Genomic DNA, 19124 nt, shown 5'->3' with positions numbered 1-19124 from the left:
CATAGTAGGCACTCAAATATTTGTTAAGTTAATTACTACTTGTAAATGTAGGAGCATCTGAGCACCAAGGAAAGCATGCACAGGAGAAAAAGAAAAAGTCCAGGGGGAATACAGGGACCACCTCTGAGGAAAAGGAATGAAGAAGCAAAGAAAAAGGGACGGAGAAGAGAGAGGAGGAGAACTAGGAAAAGAAAGCACCAGGCAAGCAAGGAGGGACATGCAGTTTCTAAAGGGGGTGGTCCACAGTGCCTAATGCAGCAAAAGTCTCTAGGTTTATCATTAGAAGAACGATAGTAACATCAAGGTGAACAAATTGTTGAGGTGGAAGCAGAAGCCAGGTGACAAAGGGCTGAAGAGTGAACACAGGGAAATGCAGTGAAAAGAATGAAAACAGAAGATGTTCTAGAAAGGTTTAACAAAGCACAGGAGAAAGATGAAGCATCTGAGAAGGGTGTTTGTGAAGTTTACTGTTGTTTTGTTTTGTTTTGTGAGAATAAAAGAAAGGCTAAGCTCAGAGAGCAGGGACTGTGTCTCTGTTTGGTCACTGCTGTATCCCTGGGGCATGGCACAGATCCTGACACAAAGCAGTCATGAAATGGAGAGTGGCCGGATGCGGTGGCTCACGCCTGTAATCCCAGCACTTTGGGAGGCCGAGGTGGGCGGATCACGAGGTCAGGAGTTCGAGACCAGCCTGGCCAATATGGTGAAACCCCATCTCTACTAAAAATACGAAAATTAGTTGGGCATGGTGGCCGGCGCCTGTAGTCCCAGCTACTCGGGAGGCTGAGGCAGGGGAATCACTTGAACCCAGGAGGCGGAGGTTGCAGGTGAGCCAAGATCGCACCACTGCATTCCAGCCTGGGCGACAGACTGAGACTCCATCTCAAAAAAAAAAAAAAAAAAAAAAAGGAAAACGAAAAAAAAGAAATGGAGAGCTCATGCTCATGCTGAATGGACTGAGGGGAAAACCACAGTGCCTAAGGGATTAAAGAAGGCTCTGGAGAAAGGAGAACCCAAATCAGAGTTAGTCATGAAAAGAGACCAGTTGTCTACAGACACAGAAACAAGGGAAGAAAGAGGAGAGGATTTGGAGTGAAGGCATCGGCGAGAGATGCTGGCGGAGCCCATGCCGAAGGGCCTTGATATTTTCACTGAAGATGTTGAAGGAAGAGTCGTTTCCCTACAGCAAGAGGGAAGATTTGTTGGTAGTCTTGGGAAGAAACCTGAAATAGTCACCATCAGGAAGGATGAAGAGTCAATAAGAAAGGAATAAAAGGCATGAGTAATAATAAATAGACACATAAGAACCAAATTCAGTCTCACAGATTCCACTTAGGGCGCTAACCCATTACATAAGAGACAGCACGTTCAAGCCGTCACATACCTGAGGTGGGCTTAGACCATTGCAAGTCAACCGCAACAAGGTCCTCCAGCTCCTGCTCTGCCTGAATAGGAGAGACGGAGAGGATGCGGACAGACTGATAGGCAGCAGTGTTAGACAACTCCCTTGTAGCATTAAATATCTGGAAAAGAATTTGAAACGTCATTTAACCTAGCGGGTGGTGAACTAGCCTGACGCCTCTTAGTAAACATCAATCCTCTGAGCTCCTAAGCTTTCAATATACTGAGATCAAATTAATAACCAAAACCAATGGGCTGGACTGAATCACCTTGATCCACTTTTACCAAAAGATACCAGGATAAATCATGTTCCCAAAGAGGGTAGAAATATAATGAAATCTGTGATCTTAAGAAGCAGGTCTATGTTAGACAAGAGGAGCCGTGAAGTAGCTGAGGCTAAAGAATATTGCCCAGCACTTACAACACTCTGATACCTTGAAATGGAAATACTTCTACTCTGAAAAAGTATCTCTCATAACACAAAACCAAACCAAATAACTTCTTTTTTTTTTTTTTTTTTTGAGACAGTCTTGCTCTGTCGCCCAGGCTGGAGTGCAGTGGCGCCATCTCGGCTCACTGCAAGCTCCGCCTCCTGGGTTCACGCCATTCTCCTGCCTCAGCCTCCCGAGTAGCTGGGACCACAGGCGCCCGCCACCACGCCTGGCTAATTTTTCATATTTTTAGTAGAGATGGGGTTTCACCGTGTTAGCCAGGATGGTCTCGATCTCCTGACCTCGTGATCCGCCCGCCTCGGCCTCCCAAAGTGCTGGGATTACAGGTGTGAGCCACCGCACCCAGCCAATTAACTTCTTTTTAAAATGGTGCTTAGGATATTATGTGGAACCAAAAAGGCCATGGGGAGGTAGATTTGTCTAATCCATACCACACAAGAGAAGCATGCTCAAAAGAAACACAGCTCAGAAATGACTGTTGAACTACTGAAACATAGTTGAAGTACTGAAACATTCTAACATAAGTCTCAAAATGCATATACAGTTATCCTTCGTATCCACAGGGCATTGGTTCCAGGAACCACACCCCTCCACACCAAACCCCAGCACATCAAAATCTGAGGATGTTCAAGTCCCTTATATAAAATGGCGTATTTGTTTATAGCCTACAAACATCCTCCTGTATACTTTACATCATCTCTATATTACTTATACCTAATAATGCTATGTAAATAGTTGTTATATATGTTAAGCAACCCTAATCTGAAAATCCAAAATCCAAAATGCCCCCAAATCCAAAATTTTTGGTGTGCCAACATGATGTCAACAAGTGGAAAATTCCACACATAAATACTTCAGACAAATTTTGTTTCATCCACAAAATTATTTTAAAATATTGTACAAAATTACCTTCAGGCTATGCACATAAGGTATATAGGAAACATAAATGAATTTCAGGTTTAGACTCGGGTCCCATCCCCAAGATATCTCATTATATCTATGCAAATATTGCAAAATCCAAAAATAATCCGAAATCTGAAACACTTTCAATCTCAGGCAACTTCAGAAAAGGGATACTCAACCCGTATGTATTGTTTTTTCAATGTGTATTATTTATTGTTGTATTGCCATTTTTAATTTTTATTCTTCAAATATTTTCTATCCATGGCTGGTTGAATCTGCACATGTGGAACTGGTGGATACCGCAGGCTGACAGTATCCTCATCTTGGTCTTGGTAAATCACCAAAGAAAAGCAAGAGAGGTATGGAGATTGGAAAGGTGGTGTTCAGGGTAACAGCTCAGAACAGTCCCAAGGAATTAAAGAAAAGCGTCCATCCGAAGATAAATCATGTTTTCCCAAATCACTTTATTAAACCTCATCAATTGTCAGGAGTATGAGGGGAGTGGCTTAGGGTTTTCTGGAAAAGAATGTGTGTGCTACACTCAGTTCCTTCTTTGTTAGTCCAGTAAAGCATCATTCCTCTATGAACTTACGCACAAGTGCCATTTCCTCTCATCCTGACATTTTAGTTATTTTTTTATTTTAAAACAAATATATCAGAAATATTTTGTGTTTTTTTTTTATTTGTGTGTTTCTTCTTGAGTCCTTTCTATCCCCCTAGACTGGCCCAGCTTCTCCCAAAACAAAGGGCCAACAGGAGCATCAGGAAGCCCAGTTACCGCTTGCCTCAGGGAGCAGGCGCTCCAGCTGAGTCGGGGCTGCCACAGCAGTGAAAGGCACAGGAGGCAGGGTACGTTCCATTGGCCACTGGTCACAGAGTGTGCAGCTGGCTCGCTTTCCACCCCCACCCACCCACTGCAGAGAATACTGGCCCTCCAGCCACAGCGTAAGAGAAACTCTGAAGCAGCCAGGTGCCCCATGGTGCATTTCACTGAAAGATGCTGCCTCTTGAATCTCTCTGGACTTGCCACTGAGCCGGCTGTGCCCAATAAGATGGCCAGATGGAAATGAGATAGCTCTTTTGGTCACAGTGGGAGCCACAACCTGAAATGCTCCTTTGTTGGCAGCAGCTCTAGGCTGTCAGGGTTACTGGTCTTCCCATTCTCAGGACAGGTTACACATGGTCTCAACAAAATTCCATAGGAAATCCAGACCTGTTTGTTCAGGATCATACCTGGCAGGTTAATGTAAAGTAAACATGAAGGAGAAAGAACAGGCTAATGCACTCACAGTGTATCTGGCAGGGAAATTATTTTTCAGCAGCAAGTACCTGTAAAAAGCCGCCTCCTTTGGAATTCAGTTCTGCACTAAGCACTCAGGATCCTATGTTGCTTCCATGGAAACAGTGGATGAAACTGCTTTCACTCTCTCCACCCACACTAGCTTCCGCACTGACTGGGAACTCAAGTGCCTCATCGCAGTGAGACGCCAGCTTGGGAGGCAGTATGAGAGAACATGCTACTTGTCTTTTAGACCCGTTGCTAACAGTGTAGAGTACTGTGAGGCCAATAGAGTCAGAATGGTTGGCATTCTCCTATATTGATACCAGCACACGGAACTGGATCCAAAACATTGACTGGAAAACTTCCATTTTCAAATTCACATTTGCGTGTAATTTCAAGCCAAAACTTGAAAGCCACAGAAAGTGTCAGCAAAAATGGGGGTGGGGACCATTCCTTCTGTACCTGACAACATAATGACAATTACTTCAGAAATTGGTATCCTTTCCCAATAACTAGGCCTTTTTGATGAAAGCATTTCCTCAGGGATATGGGCAGCAAACTTAGGAATAAAGAGATTGCAGGAAGATTTTCATTTAAATGACACTTGGTTTCCCTGCTGATGAAAGGGGAAGCCTTACTCCATCTGCTGAGATCAGATTTCATCTCATCAAACACTGCAGTGTAATTATTTTTCTACCAAGTATTTAAATGAGGATGTAAATGAATACCAAGGTATTTGAAGTCATTAACGCCACAGAGGCTGGGAGAGAGCACCGCTGCCTCTCTAGGGACTGGACCATTCACCATCAAAGCAGCTGCTCACTGGTGTTCATTTTGTAACCTTTATACCACATTCTTGAATTAATGAAGACACATCAAGAATCTATTTCCTCAGAGAATCTTGGCATGGGGTCTGCATGGGGGAGCAAAGCATGTGTGTGAGTGTGTGTCTGTGTGCACACACACACAGAAGGACAGAAACTTTATTTACTTAAAAGAATTTGGAAAGTCTGTAAGTTATTTTACCTTCTACTATGGTAGCAGTTCTAAAATTGAGAAGATAACTATTTAAAAAAAAATCAGCCTCATAAGTCCTGTGAATCTTTTGTTGGAATGTGGTACCAGCCCTTCTCTTCTGGATCTTAATTTCTCTATTTGTAAAGTAGGAATGTGGGGAGTTCTGAGATATTGAAAATTGGGTTTCCTGATGGATATTGGCCATCTTTTTCTGAGCATAACTAGAAATATCCAAGTCTTAAGACCTCCCCTGACTTAGGAGGCGACAGATGAACATTTAGACTCTTCTCCATTTATAAACATCTCACTCAGCGTTATAAATAACACTCAATTTTAAAATTCCACTTTACCCTAACAACAAGATGGGCACACAATCTGCCATTTCCTTGATTTGAATGTGAAGAGTGGTAGGTTATAGTGGAAATCTTACCTCCTCAGAAAAATCACATGGAAGGAGGGAAGGAGAAAGACTCGTGTGTGTGTGTGTGTGTGTGTGTGTGTGTGTGTGTGTGATGTATGTGTGTGTGTTGGGGGTTTGTAGGAGGAAAGGAGCAAAAGGAATAAAGGGGAAGCCATGTAGAACATCCTTTTAATCAAAAAACAAGGTTCCATAAACTGTTAAGAGACGAGAAGCTTGGTTTTTGGTACTGTCAGCATCTAAAATGTTATCTTGGAAACTAAGTGCATGATTTAAACAAAAATAAAAAATAAATATTAACACTTGGATGTTTCAGACGGAATTTTTTTCTGTTCCCCTATATCTCAGAGCTTAGAGACCTAGCTTTATACAGAAGATGCTCAGGGGTAAATTCTAGGCAGAAAAAATATGTTTACTCTTAACAATCAAAATCTGATTTAGCTTGACAGAAAATGGGATGGAATCCCCTGGCATAGACTGCTGTTGAGAAAGCGACTATATAGATACAAACAGATCTGGTCCATGCCTTTCTGTGCAAACAGGGAACTGCAATTACAGCATTAAGAAAAATACTGTTTTCCTTAATGAGTTAACAGCAATTCTGCTTCTATACAAAACCATCCTTTCTATCAAGAAATAAAACTTTGATTTTGCTTCTACTCTCTTATGCTAAAAGAGTCCAAAGTTCAGTTTAATAAACATTTTAATTAAAAAGCCCAGCATGGGTAACATAGCAAGACCCTATCTCTATAAAAAAATAAAAAATCAGATGGGTATGGTGGTTCACACCTGTAATCCCAGCTACCCAGGAGGCTGAGGCAGGAGGATCCTTTGAGCCCAGGAGTTCTAGGCTGCAGTGAGCTATGATCATGCCACTGCACTTCAGCCTGGGTGACAGAGTAGGACCTTATCTCTTTAAAAAAAAAAAAGGGTTGGGGGGGGCTTCCATATATATAAATAAGACAGAACGTAAGAGTAAATAAAATGTTGATAAGACTTCAATGCAAGAATTTAAATTCTAAATCAGAAAATTAATGATGAAATGAAGTAGATATGTTCAGAGTAAGATCATTTTAGTAGCATTATTTAGTAGTAGACTACAAAAAGAAAAAAATAGAAAAAACTAAGAAACAGAAGCAAAACAATAAATCATAGAGTATACGAACATGTTGTATTTCATAAATTTTTCAAAAAGAGATGAATTGAGGTAATGGTCTAGTTCTATACAGGTTTACATCTCAAATTTAATATTTCTCAAAGGAATGATTAAAAGGCAAGAAAACAGGCTGGGCTCAATGGCTCACACCCGTAATCCCAGCACTTTGGGAGGCCAAGGCGGGTGGATCACCTGAGGTCAAGAGTTCGAGACCAACCTGGCCAACATGGCGAAATCCCGTCTGTACTAAAAATACAAAAATTAGCAGAGCATGGTGGTGGATGCCTGTAATCCCAGCTACTTGGGAGGCTGGGAGGCTGAGGCAGGAGAATCGCTTGAACCCAGGAGGTGGAGGTTGCAGTGAGCTGAGATCGCACCATTGCACCCCAGCCTGGGCAACAAGAGAGAAACTCCATCTCAAAAAAAAAAAAAAAAAGCAAGAAAATAAAAATCAACTTGAGAAGAAACTCAGTTGTGGAGAAAGTGCTAGAGAAAACAATACTCCAAGTTCTTAACCTATATAGAATACATTAGCACCAATCAATAACTACCAATGTAATCAATAGCTTATCTCTTAAGATTGTTAAGTCAAATTAATGAATTCATTCAAAGCACTTAGAACATATCTTGGCTCATGGTACTCACTAAATAGAAACAGCCCTGCTTCTCCTTGTTGCCCCCTTATTCCTCCTCCTTTTCCTTCTTTATCACCCACACTGTGTATTATTGCTGAGACTCTGCGAATTACCTGTAACACAGTCATCTGCATGTTACTCTGCCCACTACAGAGCCAGACATCTCCAAACAGGACATCATGAACTCTCAGGGTGAAGTTTATTTTCTCCGAAGTCTGTTGTGCCATCACTTCGAAAGGTCCTCCAGGCTTCATAGGATCCAGTACCACCATCCAGGTATCAGAGTGAGCTGAAATAGTAACAGGACTCCAAGGAATTAATCAATCAATTAAAATGAAATCAAAGCCCAATTATACTCATTTGTGTCTATTCCCAGCCTCTGTAATAAACTGAATTCAAAGCTATGAAGATTGGCCAAATTTCAGATAAGAGGATAGAACTAACAGGAGCAGCAGCATTTTTATCCTTAATCTGTACCAATCCCTCCTTACTTTTAACTGAAGCATTTACAAAAAAAGTAAGTTACCCAGTTATAATCCTAAATGAGGATAGACAAAAATACACACAGATTAAAATTCAAGAGTTTAATAGAAAACATAAAAGAGAAATTCTTATTATACTATCCAGCTGTCAAAATTAACATAATTTCATCTTATAGTGCCCCAAACTAACTTGCAATTACTCAATCGAATGTGACCACAGGGTAGAGAAAATCAATGATAATCTGGAACTTCCCCTGGCTTGACAGTATCACCCTTGCCTTCACTCCCCATCTCCTCCTGTGTTGCTAACAAGGATTAACACTACCAGTGGCCTGGGTTTTCCTAACAGCAAACTGTTGAGTGGAGAAACTGACACATCAAAAAGTAGTGGGAGGCATATAAATTAATCTCTCTGTGAAAAAGATATTCCAATTTGCCCAGTTAATTATTTTCACAGCGTTATTTACAAGACTTAAGGCTTTGGGACTCAATTAGGGAGATGAGAAGCTGTCTGAGACCCTATTTCAGAAATTCATAGCATATTCCCTAGAACCACCCCATCACCCTCCTACCTCTCATCACTCACCAGACCACCCCTGCCAACAACATACTTAGAAGCTTCAGAAAAATATCTTCAAAATGGCAAAAATTATGCCAAGGAGAACCAAGCAACATGAACAAAGTTGATAAAACAAGCATGGGAAAATAGAAAAAAAATGAGAAATTAACATTTTAAAATAAATAATCTTGGCATTATGCCAAAGAATATGAACTGATTTATAATTCATACCCATCAGATCAATGTAAATTCAAAGGGAAAGAATGATAAGAACTGGAAATGGAGCACCCTAAAATGATTACATCCAATCTATGGGAAATGATAATTCTAAAAATACTATCCAAGGGCCTACTACGTGCTAAACACTGCAAAGTTCTTCTAATCAGCAAGAGCTAAGCAGAAGCATGAGATGTCCTAATGTACAACAGGTGACTAATAAAAACTCAATTCCTAAAGGATTTCTCAGAGTCCTGGGGAAAATGTCCAAAAGTCCCAAGACATCAGCGGAAGGGTGCATGCTTGCTCCTCTTAAAAGCATAAGCAAGTGAGCTTGCTACTCGCATCCCTAAGAGGTTAATTAAATCTAAAACCAAATGTTCGGTATTGTTTTTATACCATCAGTAGCCACACGTCAACGTATTAAATGTATAATTCACCTAAACCAGAAAAATCACTGTTTTGGAAACAGTGGGCAGCTAGGACAGATTGTGTCGCACAGGTGTGATGTGTTCCATATGGCTCACACTTCTGAGCAGGCAGACACTCCAATCTGTCCCAACTCCAGGCTTGCCAAGGTCTTTCCAGGCTTCCTGCACTGACACATCTTACTGGAGCTCTGTCCTTCTGCCACCAACGTTATTCACTTATGGTGGTGAGGTCAACCCCCAGAAAACCAAGGACTATTTCTTAGCCTTCTATTGCTATACAATTTATTCCTATTCACTGCTATTAACTGGGTATTTACACTTAGCCTCAATCCAGGCAACATGGCTGGTGAAGAAAACTACCTTCACCAGAGGTTCTAAAAAACTCTGCTAACCAGTAATAAAAAGACAATGCCAAACTATTTAGGCCAAACATGGCAATACCATCCTACTACAGCCAGAGGATGCACTCCCTCTAGGGCCTAAGGAATCGAGAGAACTAGGCATCAAGACCCAAGCCTTATTCCCAAGAACTGCCTCCCAGAGAAACCTCCTTCCAACTTCCTCAAAGACCTCGGAAAACTTCCTTCTGTGCTAGTCCTCGAGATGTTAGTTTCTAGCTTCTTTTCTTTTCCTACTTGATAAAATAAAAGTAAACTCTGGCAAGGCACAGTGGCTCATGCCTGTAATCCCAGCACTTTGGGAGGCCGAGGCAGGTGGATCACCTGAGGTCAGGAGTTTGAGACCAGCCTGGCCAACATGGTGAAACCCTGTCTCTACTAAAAATACAAAAATCAGCAGGGTATGATGGCATGTGCCTATAATCCCAGCTACTCAGGAGGCTGAGGCAGGAGAATCGCTTGAACCCAGGAGGCGGAGGTTGCAATGAGCTGAGATTACACCATTGCATTCCAGCCTGGGCAACAAGAGCAAAACTCCACCTCAAAAAAAAAAAAAAAAAAAAAGTCAAGTAAACTGACAATAACAAGTGTTAAGAACAGTTAACTTCCAGGCAAGGCAGGGAAAACTTGATGCACTCCAGAGAGGTTACTAATGGTTAAACCAACTCAGAGACAGTTCATTTAAAACAACAAGGATTGGCTGGGCGCCTGTAATCCCCGCCTGTAATCCCAGCACTTTGGGAGGCCGAGGCGGGTGGATCACGAGGTCAAGAGATCGAGACCATCCTGGCTGACAAGTTGAAACCCTGTCTCTATTAAAAATACAAAAATTAGCTGGGCATGGTGGTGGGCGCCTGTAGTCCCAGCTACTTGGGAGGCTGAGGCAGGAGAATGGCGTGAACCCGGGAGGCAGAGCTTGCAGTGAGCCAAGATCGCACCACTGCACTCCAGCCTGGGCGACAGAGCGAGACTCCGTGTCAAAAACAAACAAACAAACAAAACAAAACAAAAAAATACAATAAGGATTTACTCCTACGTAAGCATATACAAAGGACAGCAGCACCTGTGAAGACTGTTTCTTAGACCAAAAGCAAGGGTGGGATTAAAAAGGCAAAAGCCACGATATTTCATAAGAACTGGCTAGTTTTGGGCTTATCCGTTCAGGACTGGTTGGTTGAAATGGAGCTCACCACAGGCCAGTGAAGTCCAGTTAAGAGTTTTTAGAAACAGTGTTGACCCATGAAGTCCATAAGCTTGAGTCCAAATAATAAACGTGAGCCACTAACCACAAAGAGTTTACCATCCAGCTGCCTTTCTGCTGATCTAGATCAGCTTTCTGAACAAGTTGCTCTGCATCCCTCTTCTGGGCCCTAATCACTTGCTATTAGCTATTCCAGGCCAGGCCCAGGTTTCTGTAAATTCTCATTTTCAGTGCATTCAAATCTCTGCTTCCTCGCATTTTTTCTTGTACCACCTAGGAAGATTAATTTCCCTCCTTCATTATACAGCTACTTAGAGTGCTTAGTGTGCCAGGCACTCCATCAGTTAAATGGCAGGAAGTAAACCCCATCCCTGGGTTACACTGACAAGAGAGCCATGCAAATTGACTAGGGCCTTATGTTCTCATGTCTAGGGTTAGCATTTCTGGTAGCCTTTTTTTTTTTTTTTTTTTTTTTGGTGACAGAGTCTCACTCTGTCGCCAGGCTAGAGTGCAGTAGCGCGATCTCGGCTCACTGCAACCTCTGCCTCCTGGGTTCGGGCAATTCTCCTGCCTCAGCCTCCCAAGTAGCTGGGACTACAAGCACGCACCACCACGCTCAGCTGATTTTGTGTGTGTGTGTGTTTTAGTAGAGACAGGGTTTCACCATGTTGGCCAGGATGGTCTCAATCTCCTGACCTCGCGATCCACCCGCCTCAGCCTCCCGAAGTGCTGGGATTATAGGTGTGAGCTACCGCACCCAGCCTCTAGTGGCCTATTTCTTATTGTTGCTCTTCTTCTCACATTCCAGCCAAGGGCAGTGAAAAACTCTCTGTCTCCACCTTCTCTCCACCTCCCAATTAACTCCCACCTCACAATGGGAAGAACAAGCAAACAATCAAGGAAAAAATGAAAATAATTTGTCTAGAGACATAGTCATAAAGTGCTTTCTTGTTTTTTCTTTTTGCCATTCATATCAGATGTTATTTTGTTCTATTATTGTGCCAAAATCTGATGCCAAGAAGAGAAAAAGGAAAATTATCCATGACCATTCCCTTCCCGAGAAGAACAACCTAAAAATGAAAAAAGCGCCCCTGTTCACTTCCCCCCCACCCCCACCCAACAGAACCCTAGTTCCTCACTAGCTGCAAAGTGGCTCAGTGGCTTGTGGTACTGGCTTGGAAGTCAAGAAGGCCTTACTGCCTACACTGCCCCTCACAAAACTACATTTATTCTGTTGTAACCTGAAGTTCATCTCTACCATCAAATATGAATGCAAAGGAAAAAAAGCTTAAGTGCTTTTGTATCAATAAAACTGCCCATGCAAGTTACTTACACTATAGCCTGTGGTGACAGACACATCCTAAGGTGACACCCCAAAGTCACATGCTTGTGTGGCTGGCAGAATCTGTGACCGGCTTCCAACCAACAGAAAATGGCAAAGGGAATGAGATGTCACTCTTGTGATTAGATAATGTTATATTGTAAAGGTGAGGGGATTTGGCAGATGTGATTAAAGTCCCTAATCATTTGACTTTAAGTTAATAAAAATTGAGATTTTACTGGGTTGGCATACATAATAAGGTGAGCTCTTTCAAAGAAGATATAGAGGTCAGAGATCTGAAACAGCAGAGGTGGTGCCATGAGCTCAACACCTAAATGAATTCTACTAGCAACGCAAGGGAGCTTGGAAACAGGTAACTCCCTACTTGCACCTCCAAGTGGGAACGCAGCCTGGCCTCCACCTTGATTTCAGCCTTGTGAGACCCTGAGTAGAGAATCCAGCTAAACCATAACCCATAGAAATTGTGAGACAGTAAAAGCGTGTTGTTTTAAGCACCTAAGTTTGTGGCAATTTATTATGTAGCATAGAAAACTAGTATGCAAATTAGCCAGGCATGGTGGCGGGTGCCTATAATCTCAGCTACTCAGGAGGCTGAGGCAGGAGGATCACTTGAACCTGGCAGGCAGAGTTTGCAGTGAACCGAGATCACACCTCTGCACTCCAGCCTGGGTGACAGAGCAAGACTCCATCTCAAAAAAAAAAAAAAAGAAAAGAAAAGAAAAGAGAAGAAAAAAAGAAAATAAGTATGCATGCCAACCAGGGGCAGGGAGGGTTTTAGGCTTCTGTATTATTTTAAGGTACAGAAGATATATCTATTTACCTCAATCATGATGACAAAAATATAGACAGACACACCCTCATTTCATCACCTACATACACACACCCCTACCATGTATGTCAAAGTGAGAGGATATGCCTGGTTTTCCCTGCTCGTATTCCTTGTGTCTGAAAGAATCCTTTTACATCATTTGACAACATCATTTGAACCAACCCAGTACCTGACCATGGTCCCAATCATCCCTCAGGTGTTAATTTTCCCGATGTCTAAGTGTCAGTCTGCTGGACAAAAACCTTTATGCTGTTATATCTTACTTTGTTCTGGGTACCTAGGGGACTATGGGTAATAAGTTAAACATTACCAGAGGCAGACAAAGCAGCAAATTGAGGTAATGTGGCTGAAAATCTCACAGTCCTCATTAAAATCTAAACCAGAAATCCACCCTCCAATATTCTCTGTGATATCTCTTTTGAGAGACATTTTCTGCCTATGAAATTTCTTCCATGTCTACCTCCTTTACTCCAATTAACACTCATCTATTTTGCTTCACAGGCAGAACAAAGCAAGATACCCATTGAAGCAGGTTTGCAGATCTCTCTAAACTCAAATACCTTCCCCTTTTCTACCAAGTAAATGTGGAAAGTCTAATAAATAGGTCCCCACCACCACCAATAACATCAACCCTTTTTCCTGTGAAATTATCATCAGTATCCATGAATCACTCAATTCTCTTAAGTTGCTGCTGGTTATTTTAACTACAAATGAATGATACATCCCTTTGCAGTGGGGCAGCTGGAGCATTACTTGAGCCTAAACTACTAAATATGAAAGGATGGAATAGGGCAGTGAGTTCTTGAAAGATGGGCACTCTTTATATTCTTCTCTATACTTTCCTAGGGTTTCTGGCTCAGTGTTTTAGACATAGTAAGCCCTCACTCGGTGTTTATCAAATTAAACTCAAGATAAATGAGCAGCTTCGCAATCACTGTAAAGGGAAAGGGAGGCTCCTCTCCTAATTATTACCTTTCATTCCACCTGGCCTCCTGCCTCATCTCTGCCCACCTCAAATATTAGTTCTGAAACAGACATGAAGGGAGAAAAACTCTAAAAATAATGCACAAGGATTTTTTAAACTGAAATGCTAATGTAATATTGTATGCTTTCTGTGTGTATCTCTACAGCACTACGTTGTCTCTGTCACCTAAATGTTATTGGTAACTTAATTGTTAGCACCATGTAAATCCCACTTCTTATTTTTAAACCACAGCTGTTCTTTGGATTTCTAAGTCAGCATCATTTACTAAGAGTGCCATTATTTGTACACAACGTTCCTCATTTCTAAGGTGACCCAGCACAAACAGAAAGCACTGAGAGCCCCTTGAATCCTTCACTTTCAGGACATCCTGCAAGTCACCGACGGCATTTAGATCCAAGAGAGAAGCATGTCTCCATCAGCTGAAGCTTCCCTTTCGGTCTTTTAGTTTACCCAACAACATTCTTACCTTAAAAAGTCTTAAAACCCAAGAATTAGAAGCACTTACCTTATGTCAGTGCCTGGCATATAGTATTTTTAAATGTTTGCTGAATGGAAATGAATTCTGAAGAGAATGCATCGGGGTCTGGATCACTCTGGATTGGATCATCAGTTTTGTATATTGATAAAACTAACCAGACAATCCTTACTTTCGGGGGCCAATACAATTCCCACAAGCATCCCTGTCACATATATATGCTAGCCATTGCTCAAACCATCAATTTGCACCTGAACTCCACCTCCACCTCTGAGCAGCCTCCTCATCTGTCTCATTCTTACCTCCACATCCCACAGCTATAGAGCTATCTGTAACATCCAGCCCTGAGCATGCCTTCCTTCATCCCATAACTTCTAGCTTCGCCTCCTCCACACCGGCTTCTACATCTTTATCTCTTCTAGACAGAGACTCACTCCTTTGTAATATCTCCCTGCTCATGAAAACTGCTAATTCTCACCTTCCTGAACATCCTCACAGCCACTCTATGAGGTCAAACCCTCATCATCTCTTGCCTGGATATCATAGCAGCCTGCCCACAGGGCCCACCACCTCTATCTTACTGATCTCCAATCCATCTTCCACAGCGCTGCCAGAGTGAGCTTTCTAAAATATCTATCATATTATTTTGCTGTTTAAAAATCTGTCCATTTAGAATAAAACATACACTCCTTAGCAATAATAAACAAGCCTCCCTGTCTTTCCAACCTATCTCCTGTCATCTTCCCAGTCACACACCCCTAGTGTTCCAGACCAACCAACCTGCCTGGCATCTCTCCCATGGCCCAGGTACACTCAGGCCTCCATGCCTTTGCCAGGCTATTCTCACTACCCAGTGTGCCCTGCTCACCTCTCAAGATGAGCCTCAGACTACGTAATTATCCCTACTCTCTACAAAGCACTCCCATCGCGCCTTGTTCTTCCTCACTGTGGCACTTGTCACACTTAATGGTAACTGCTTACTGTCTTCCTGTCTAATCTGCATGCCTCATTAAGGGAGAGGACATATCTGTTTTACTCATCACTGTATCACCAGTACCTAGCACAGTATCGGGCACATAGTAGGCTCTCAATAGATATTTGAATGACTGACTAAATAATAATAGTAATAGTTACAATCATGACTGCTAAAACTTACTCTGCACTTGTGTGCCAGGCACTGTTACAAGTCTTTACAAGTGTTAATTCGTTTAATTCTCACAGTAATCCTGTAGGTATCATGACGATCTCCATTTTACATATAAACTGTGACATGAAGATGTTATATTACATGTCCAAGATTATTCAGCTGTATAAGTGACGGAATCAGGACCTGAAAGCAGTGACTTCCAGAGCCTTAGACTACCAATATGAAGTCTTACATTCTTACATATGGCACTCTCAGTAAATGATGCTGACTTAGAAATCCAAAGAACTGCTGTGGTTTAAAAATAAGAAATGGGATTTACATGGTGCTAGTCTTGGGTTTTAAGACTTTTTAAAGTAAGAATGTAAGAAGGTAAGAAGGTTGTTGGGCAAGGCCTACCAGAGTTCTTACCCTCTCCTCCATACTGCCTCTCCTCTATATATGATTCAGCTCAAATATCATCTTCTGTGGAAACCTTCCCTTACCACCCAGTCTGAGTTCAAGGTTTCTCCTCTGTACCCCAAGACACGCCACACGTACCTTCATCGTAGCATTCATCACGCTGTCCTATATAACTTGGTATCTATTCCCATTATTCCGTAAGTTCCTTGAGAACAGGAACTTTGACTCAGCCTTATTTTTCTTTGTACCCTCAGTGCCTAAGCACATGGCAAATATTCAAATAATTTGTATGGATGAATGGACAGACGGATGTACAGATGGATGGATGGATGGATAACGTGAGCCATGGCATTAGCATTCATTTTCAGATAATCCAGCAGGTGGCAGAAGAGGGCAATAGCTGAACAGAAGATGGGCTGCCTTACCTTTCACACTGGTCACTTTCTTCATGATGGTTTCCTGACCTTGGCGCAGGGTCACGGTCACTGTGGCTCCAGGTGTACCGAAGCCCCATATCACTGCCCCAGCAGGCTCCTTCTGCAGCACCATATCATTATTGATGTACGAAGCAAAGCGAAAACCAATACCTAAAAAATTTAGCAAACACTGATGGGAGCATCATTGGAGAGATACAGCACCAACTGGATCAAGTGAAACAGCAAAGAACATACAGTCTTTATGCAAGAGAATTTTAACATACTAAGTCCCTTTAATCATCTAAAACTGGATCTTCTTCCTTCTAATTAGGCAAGCAACATAACAAGAACAGTTTCCAACAGTATGCATCATAGTACACGATGACCACTAAGGAAAATTCCCAGAGCCCAAGGCAACCAATGGACCATAGTCTTCCCTCCCCTTCAGAGCTCTTGATCTTTCTTTGCTCTCAGGCTTGGCCCTAACGCTGGGCTCTCTCCCGCTAAATCACTAAAATGCTCCTTTCATGCACCCTATAGATGGTGTTTATGAGAAAAATAAACCACTTCCTTTCCCTGCTTTCCATTACCACGCCCACTCCTAATGACTGGGAATAAAGCAGCATGCCTCTCTCCAAACAGCCTTCCCTAATCTTTTTCCCCTTCTCTATCTCCCCTTTTCCATGCCACCAATGCCAATTTCCTTCAAATAATGCCCCTTTCATGGTTTTTTGACAACCCAGTGTACTGCATCAAAAATTCTAAATAAGCCCTTATAAATATTCATGACAAGTCAGCTTCCTTCTCAGGTAAATTCAAATAAATCAAGACACATAAATAAGGTCAGTGAGAGACAGAAGGTCAGCATGTCTGAACAAAGGTCTTCTGTCACAATTTTACCCATTCCACAAGCTAAATTATACTAAAAGGACAACAGAAAGCACACTAGAAACTGCATTCTATTCTGGAGAGTCACTAACAAGACTGAATAAGAGCTCGCTTTAACGAGATCATTCCTATTTTTAACATCCAGCCTATATAGAAGTATTTTATTAATAACAAACATCCATCCAAATTATCTCAGCGTGTTCCCCATCAAAACTTAACAAGGAAAAAAATAAAACAAATTATATCCCAATTTGTCTGAATAAAACAGACCCCAAACTACCTAAAATAATTAACAAAATTAAGATCTTTTTAAGCATTTTAAACAAAAATGATAGGCAGAAAAGAGAATCAGAATTAACAAGGCTGACATTTTCCTCCCTGGAAGCTACAAATGATGAGGGCCCCTTCGGCTATACTTAACAGGGCAGCATAGCTAATGGAATTGCCCACACAGCTCCGTGGCCTATTTATCCTGCTCTTGGAATAACAGCCCAGTCCCTAAAAATCCTCAGCGCTCCCTTATGAGCTAGTGTGATCATGAAACCTACAGGACAATGAAAGATCACCCAGAAGGCCTACTGGGCTGGAGATGCACAGTTACCATGAGCAAAATGCTCTAAGAAAAGAATACAACGCCCCAGAATTGCATAAGCAGGTTGGCAGCCTGCTGGGGGGAAGGGGGAGGCACATGTGTGGGAGGGCCTTGTCTTGGGTAGGTGCTTCATATGGAATCAAAAAAAGGAAAACCACAGACATAAATAAGAGCTAAGTAGAGAGAGGGTGGGGGTAGGGGAATGGCTGCAGCTTGCACATTTGTGTGCAGTCGGTAGCCCATAGGCTAGGGGAAATACCTTCCCAAGTCTGTCTGTTTTCACCAACATAAACTCAGTGAACATCTTTGTGGATGACTCTGTGCTGGGCTAAAGAGTTTTAGAGGTGGAAAGGATCTTCATAATCACGGTATAAACACGTTACTTACTGATAAAGAAGTGTAATCATATTACTGATCAAGAAACTGAGACCAAAGCAGATTAAACAATTTTTTAAAATAGCTTGCATGTTCATTAGTTAATTCAACAAATATTTATTGATGCCTACTACTTTAAGCATTGGGGATATAACAATGAAAAAATAATAATAATAATAGCAGGCAAAAATCCTTGCCCGCAGGGAGCTTCCATTTTACTAGAGACTTTACCCGTGGCAGGCACAGTGCTAAACACACCACAAACATTAATGTCCTTTGGTCTCAAATCACATAGTTTATGACAAAGTTAGAAAACAAGTCACTTGATTCCAAACTTGAAATTCCCACTTTGCCGAAATTAGATACTTGTGGCAAATCAAAGAAAAAATCATATTCCTCGTCTGTAAAGTTCAAATTCTAAGCTCATTAGAGTAGACAGTGGAACATCAAGGAATTGTGCAATGGACAAAAAAAAAGAGAGAGAGAATGAGAAAGACAGCAAGGCTGGTCATTCCTTGTGTCAAACACAAGACACATACATTTAACATTTGATTTTTTGTTTGTTTTTTTGAGACAGAGTCTTGCTCTGTCACCCAGGCTGGAGTGCAGTGCTGCGATCTCAGCACACTGCAACCTCCGCCTCTGGGGTTCAAGCGATTCTCCTGCCTCAGCCTCCTGAGTAGCTTAGATTACAGGCATGTGCCACCACACCTGGCTAATTTTTTTTTTTTTTTTGGTATCTTTAGTAGAGACGGGGTTTCACTACGTTGGCCAGCCTGGTCTCGAACTCCCGACCTCATGATCCGCCCACCTTGGCCTCCCAAAGTGCTGGGACTACAAGCATGAGCCACCGCGCCCGGCCAATTTTTTTGTATTTTTAGTAGAGACGGGGTTTCGCCATGTTGGCCAGGCTGGTCTTGAACTCCTGACTCTAAGTGATCCACCCACCTCAGCCTCCCAAAGTGCTGGGATTAAAGGCGTGAGCCAACATTTGGATTTTTTAGGTCTTCAGTTTTTTCCTTCATTTGGGGCTGGAGTAGAAAAACAGGAATTAGTGTTATGGGGAAGAAAGGACAGTGGTTGCCTCTGGTGAGGAGCTCCGGATGCATTGGTGAGGAGCACAAT

At 42.1% G+C, this 19124-nt stretch overlaps 1 protein-coding gene across 2 annotated transcripts in view; it reads right to left on the bottom strand.

Annotated features, from left to right (window-relative positions):
* Positions 1-19124, bottom strand: part of SIAE (sialic acid acetylesterase) — a 39777-nt gene that overhangs the window by 17328 nt on the left and 3325 nt on the right. For both annotated transcript variants that reach the window (XM_030794768.1, XM_003253328.4), the window contains exons 2-4: positions 16154-16315; positions 7378-7553; positions 1385-1523 (exon numbers count right to left, since the gene is read on the bottom strand). In XM_030794768.1, the coding sequence (XP_030650628.1) occupies positions 1385-1523; positions 7378-7553; positions 16154-16277 (439 nt within the window). In that variant the 5' untranslated portion in view covers positions 16278-16315. The remainder of the gene's footprint in view (positions 1-1384; positions 1524-7377; positions 7554-16153; positions 16316-19124) is intronic.

Source organism: Nomascus leucogenys, chromosome 15 (genome assembly GCF_006542625.1).
Source record: "Nomascus leucogenys isolate Asia chromosome 15, Asia_NLE_v1, whole genome shotgun sequence".
Taxonomy (NCBI): domain Eukaryota; kingdom Metazoa; phylum Chordata; class Mammalia; order Primates; family Hylobatidae; genus Nomascus; species Nomascus leucogenys.
The sequence above is the reverse complement of the archived record's forward strand: the minus strand, read 5'-3'. Positions and strand labels throughout refer to the sequence as shown.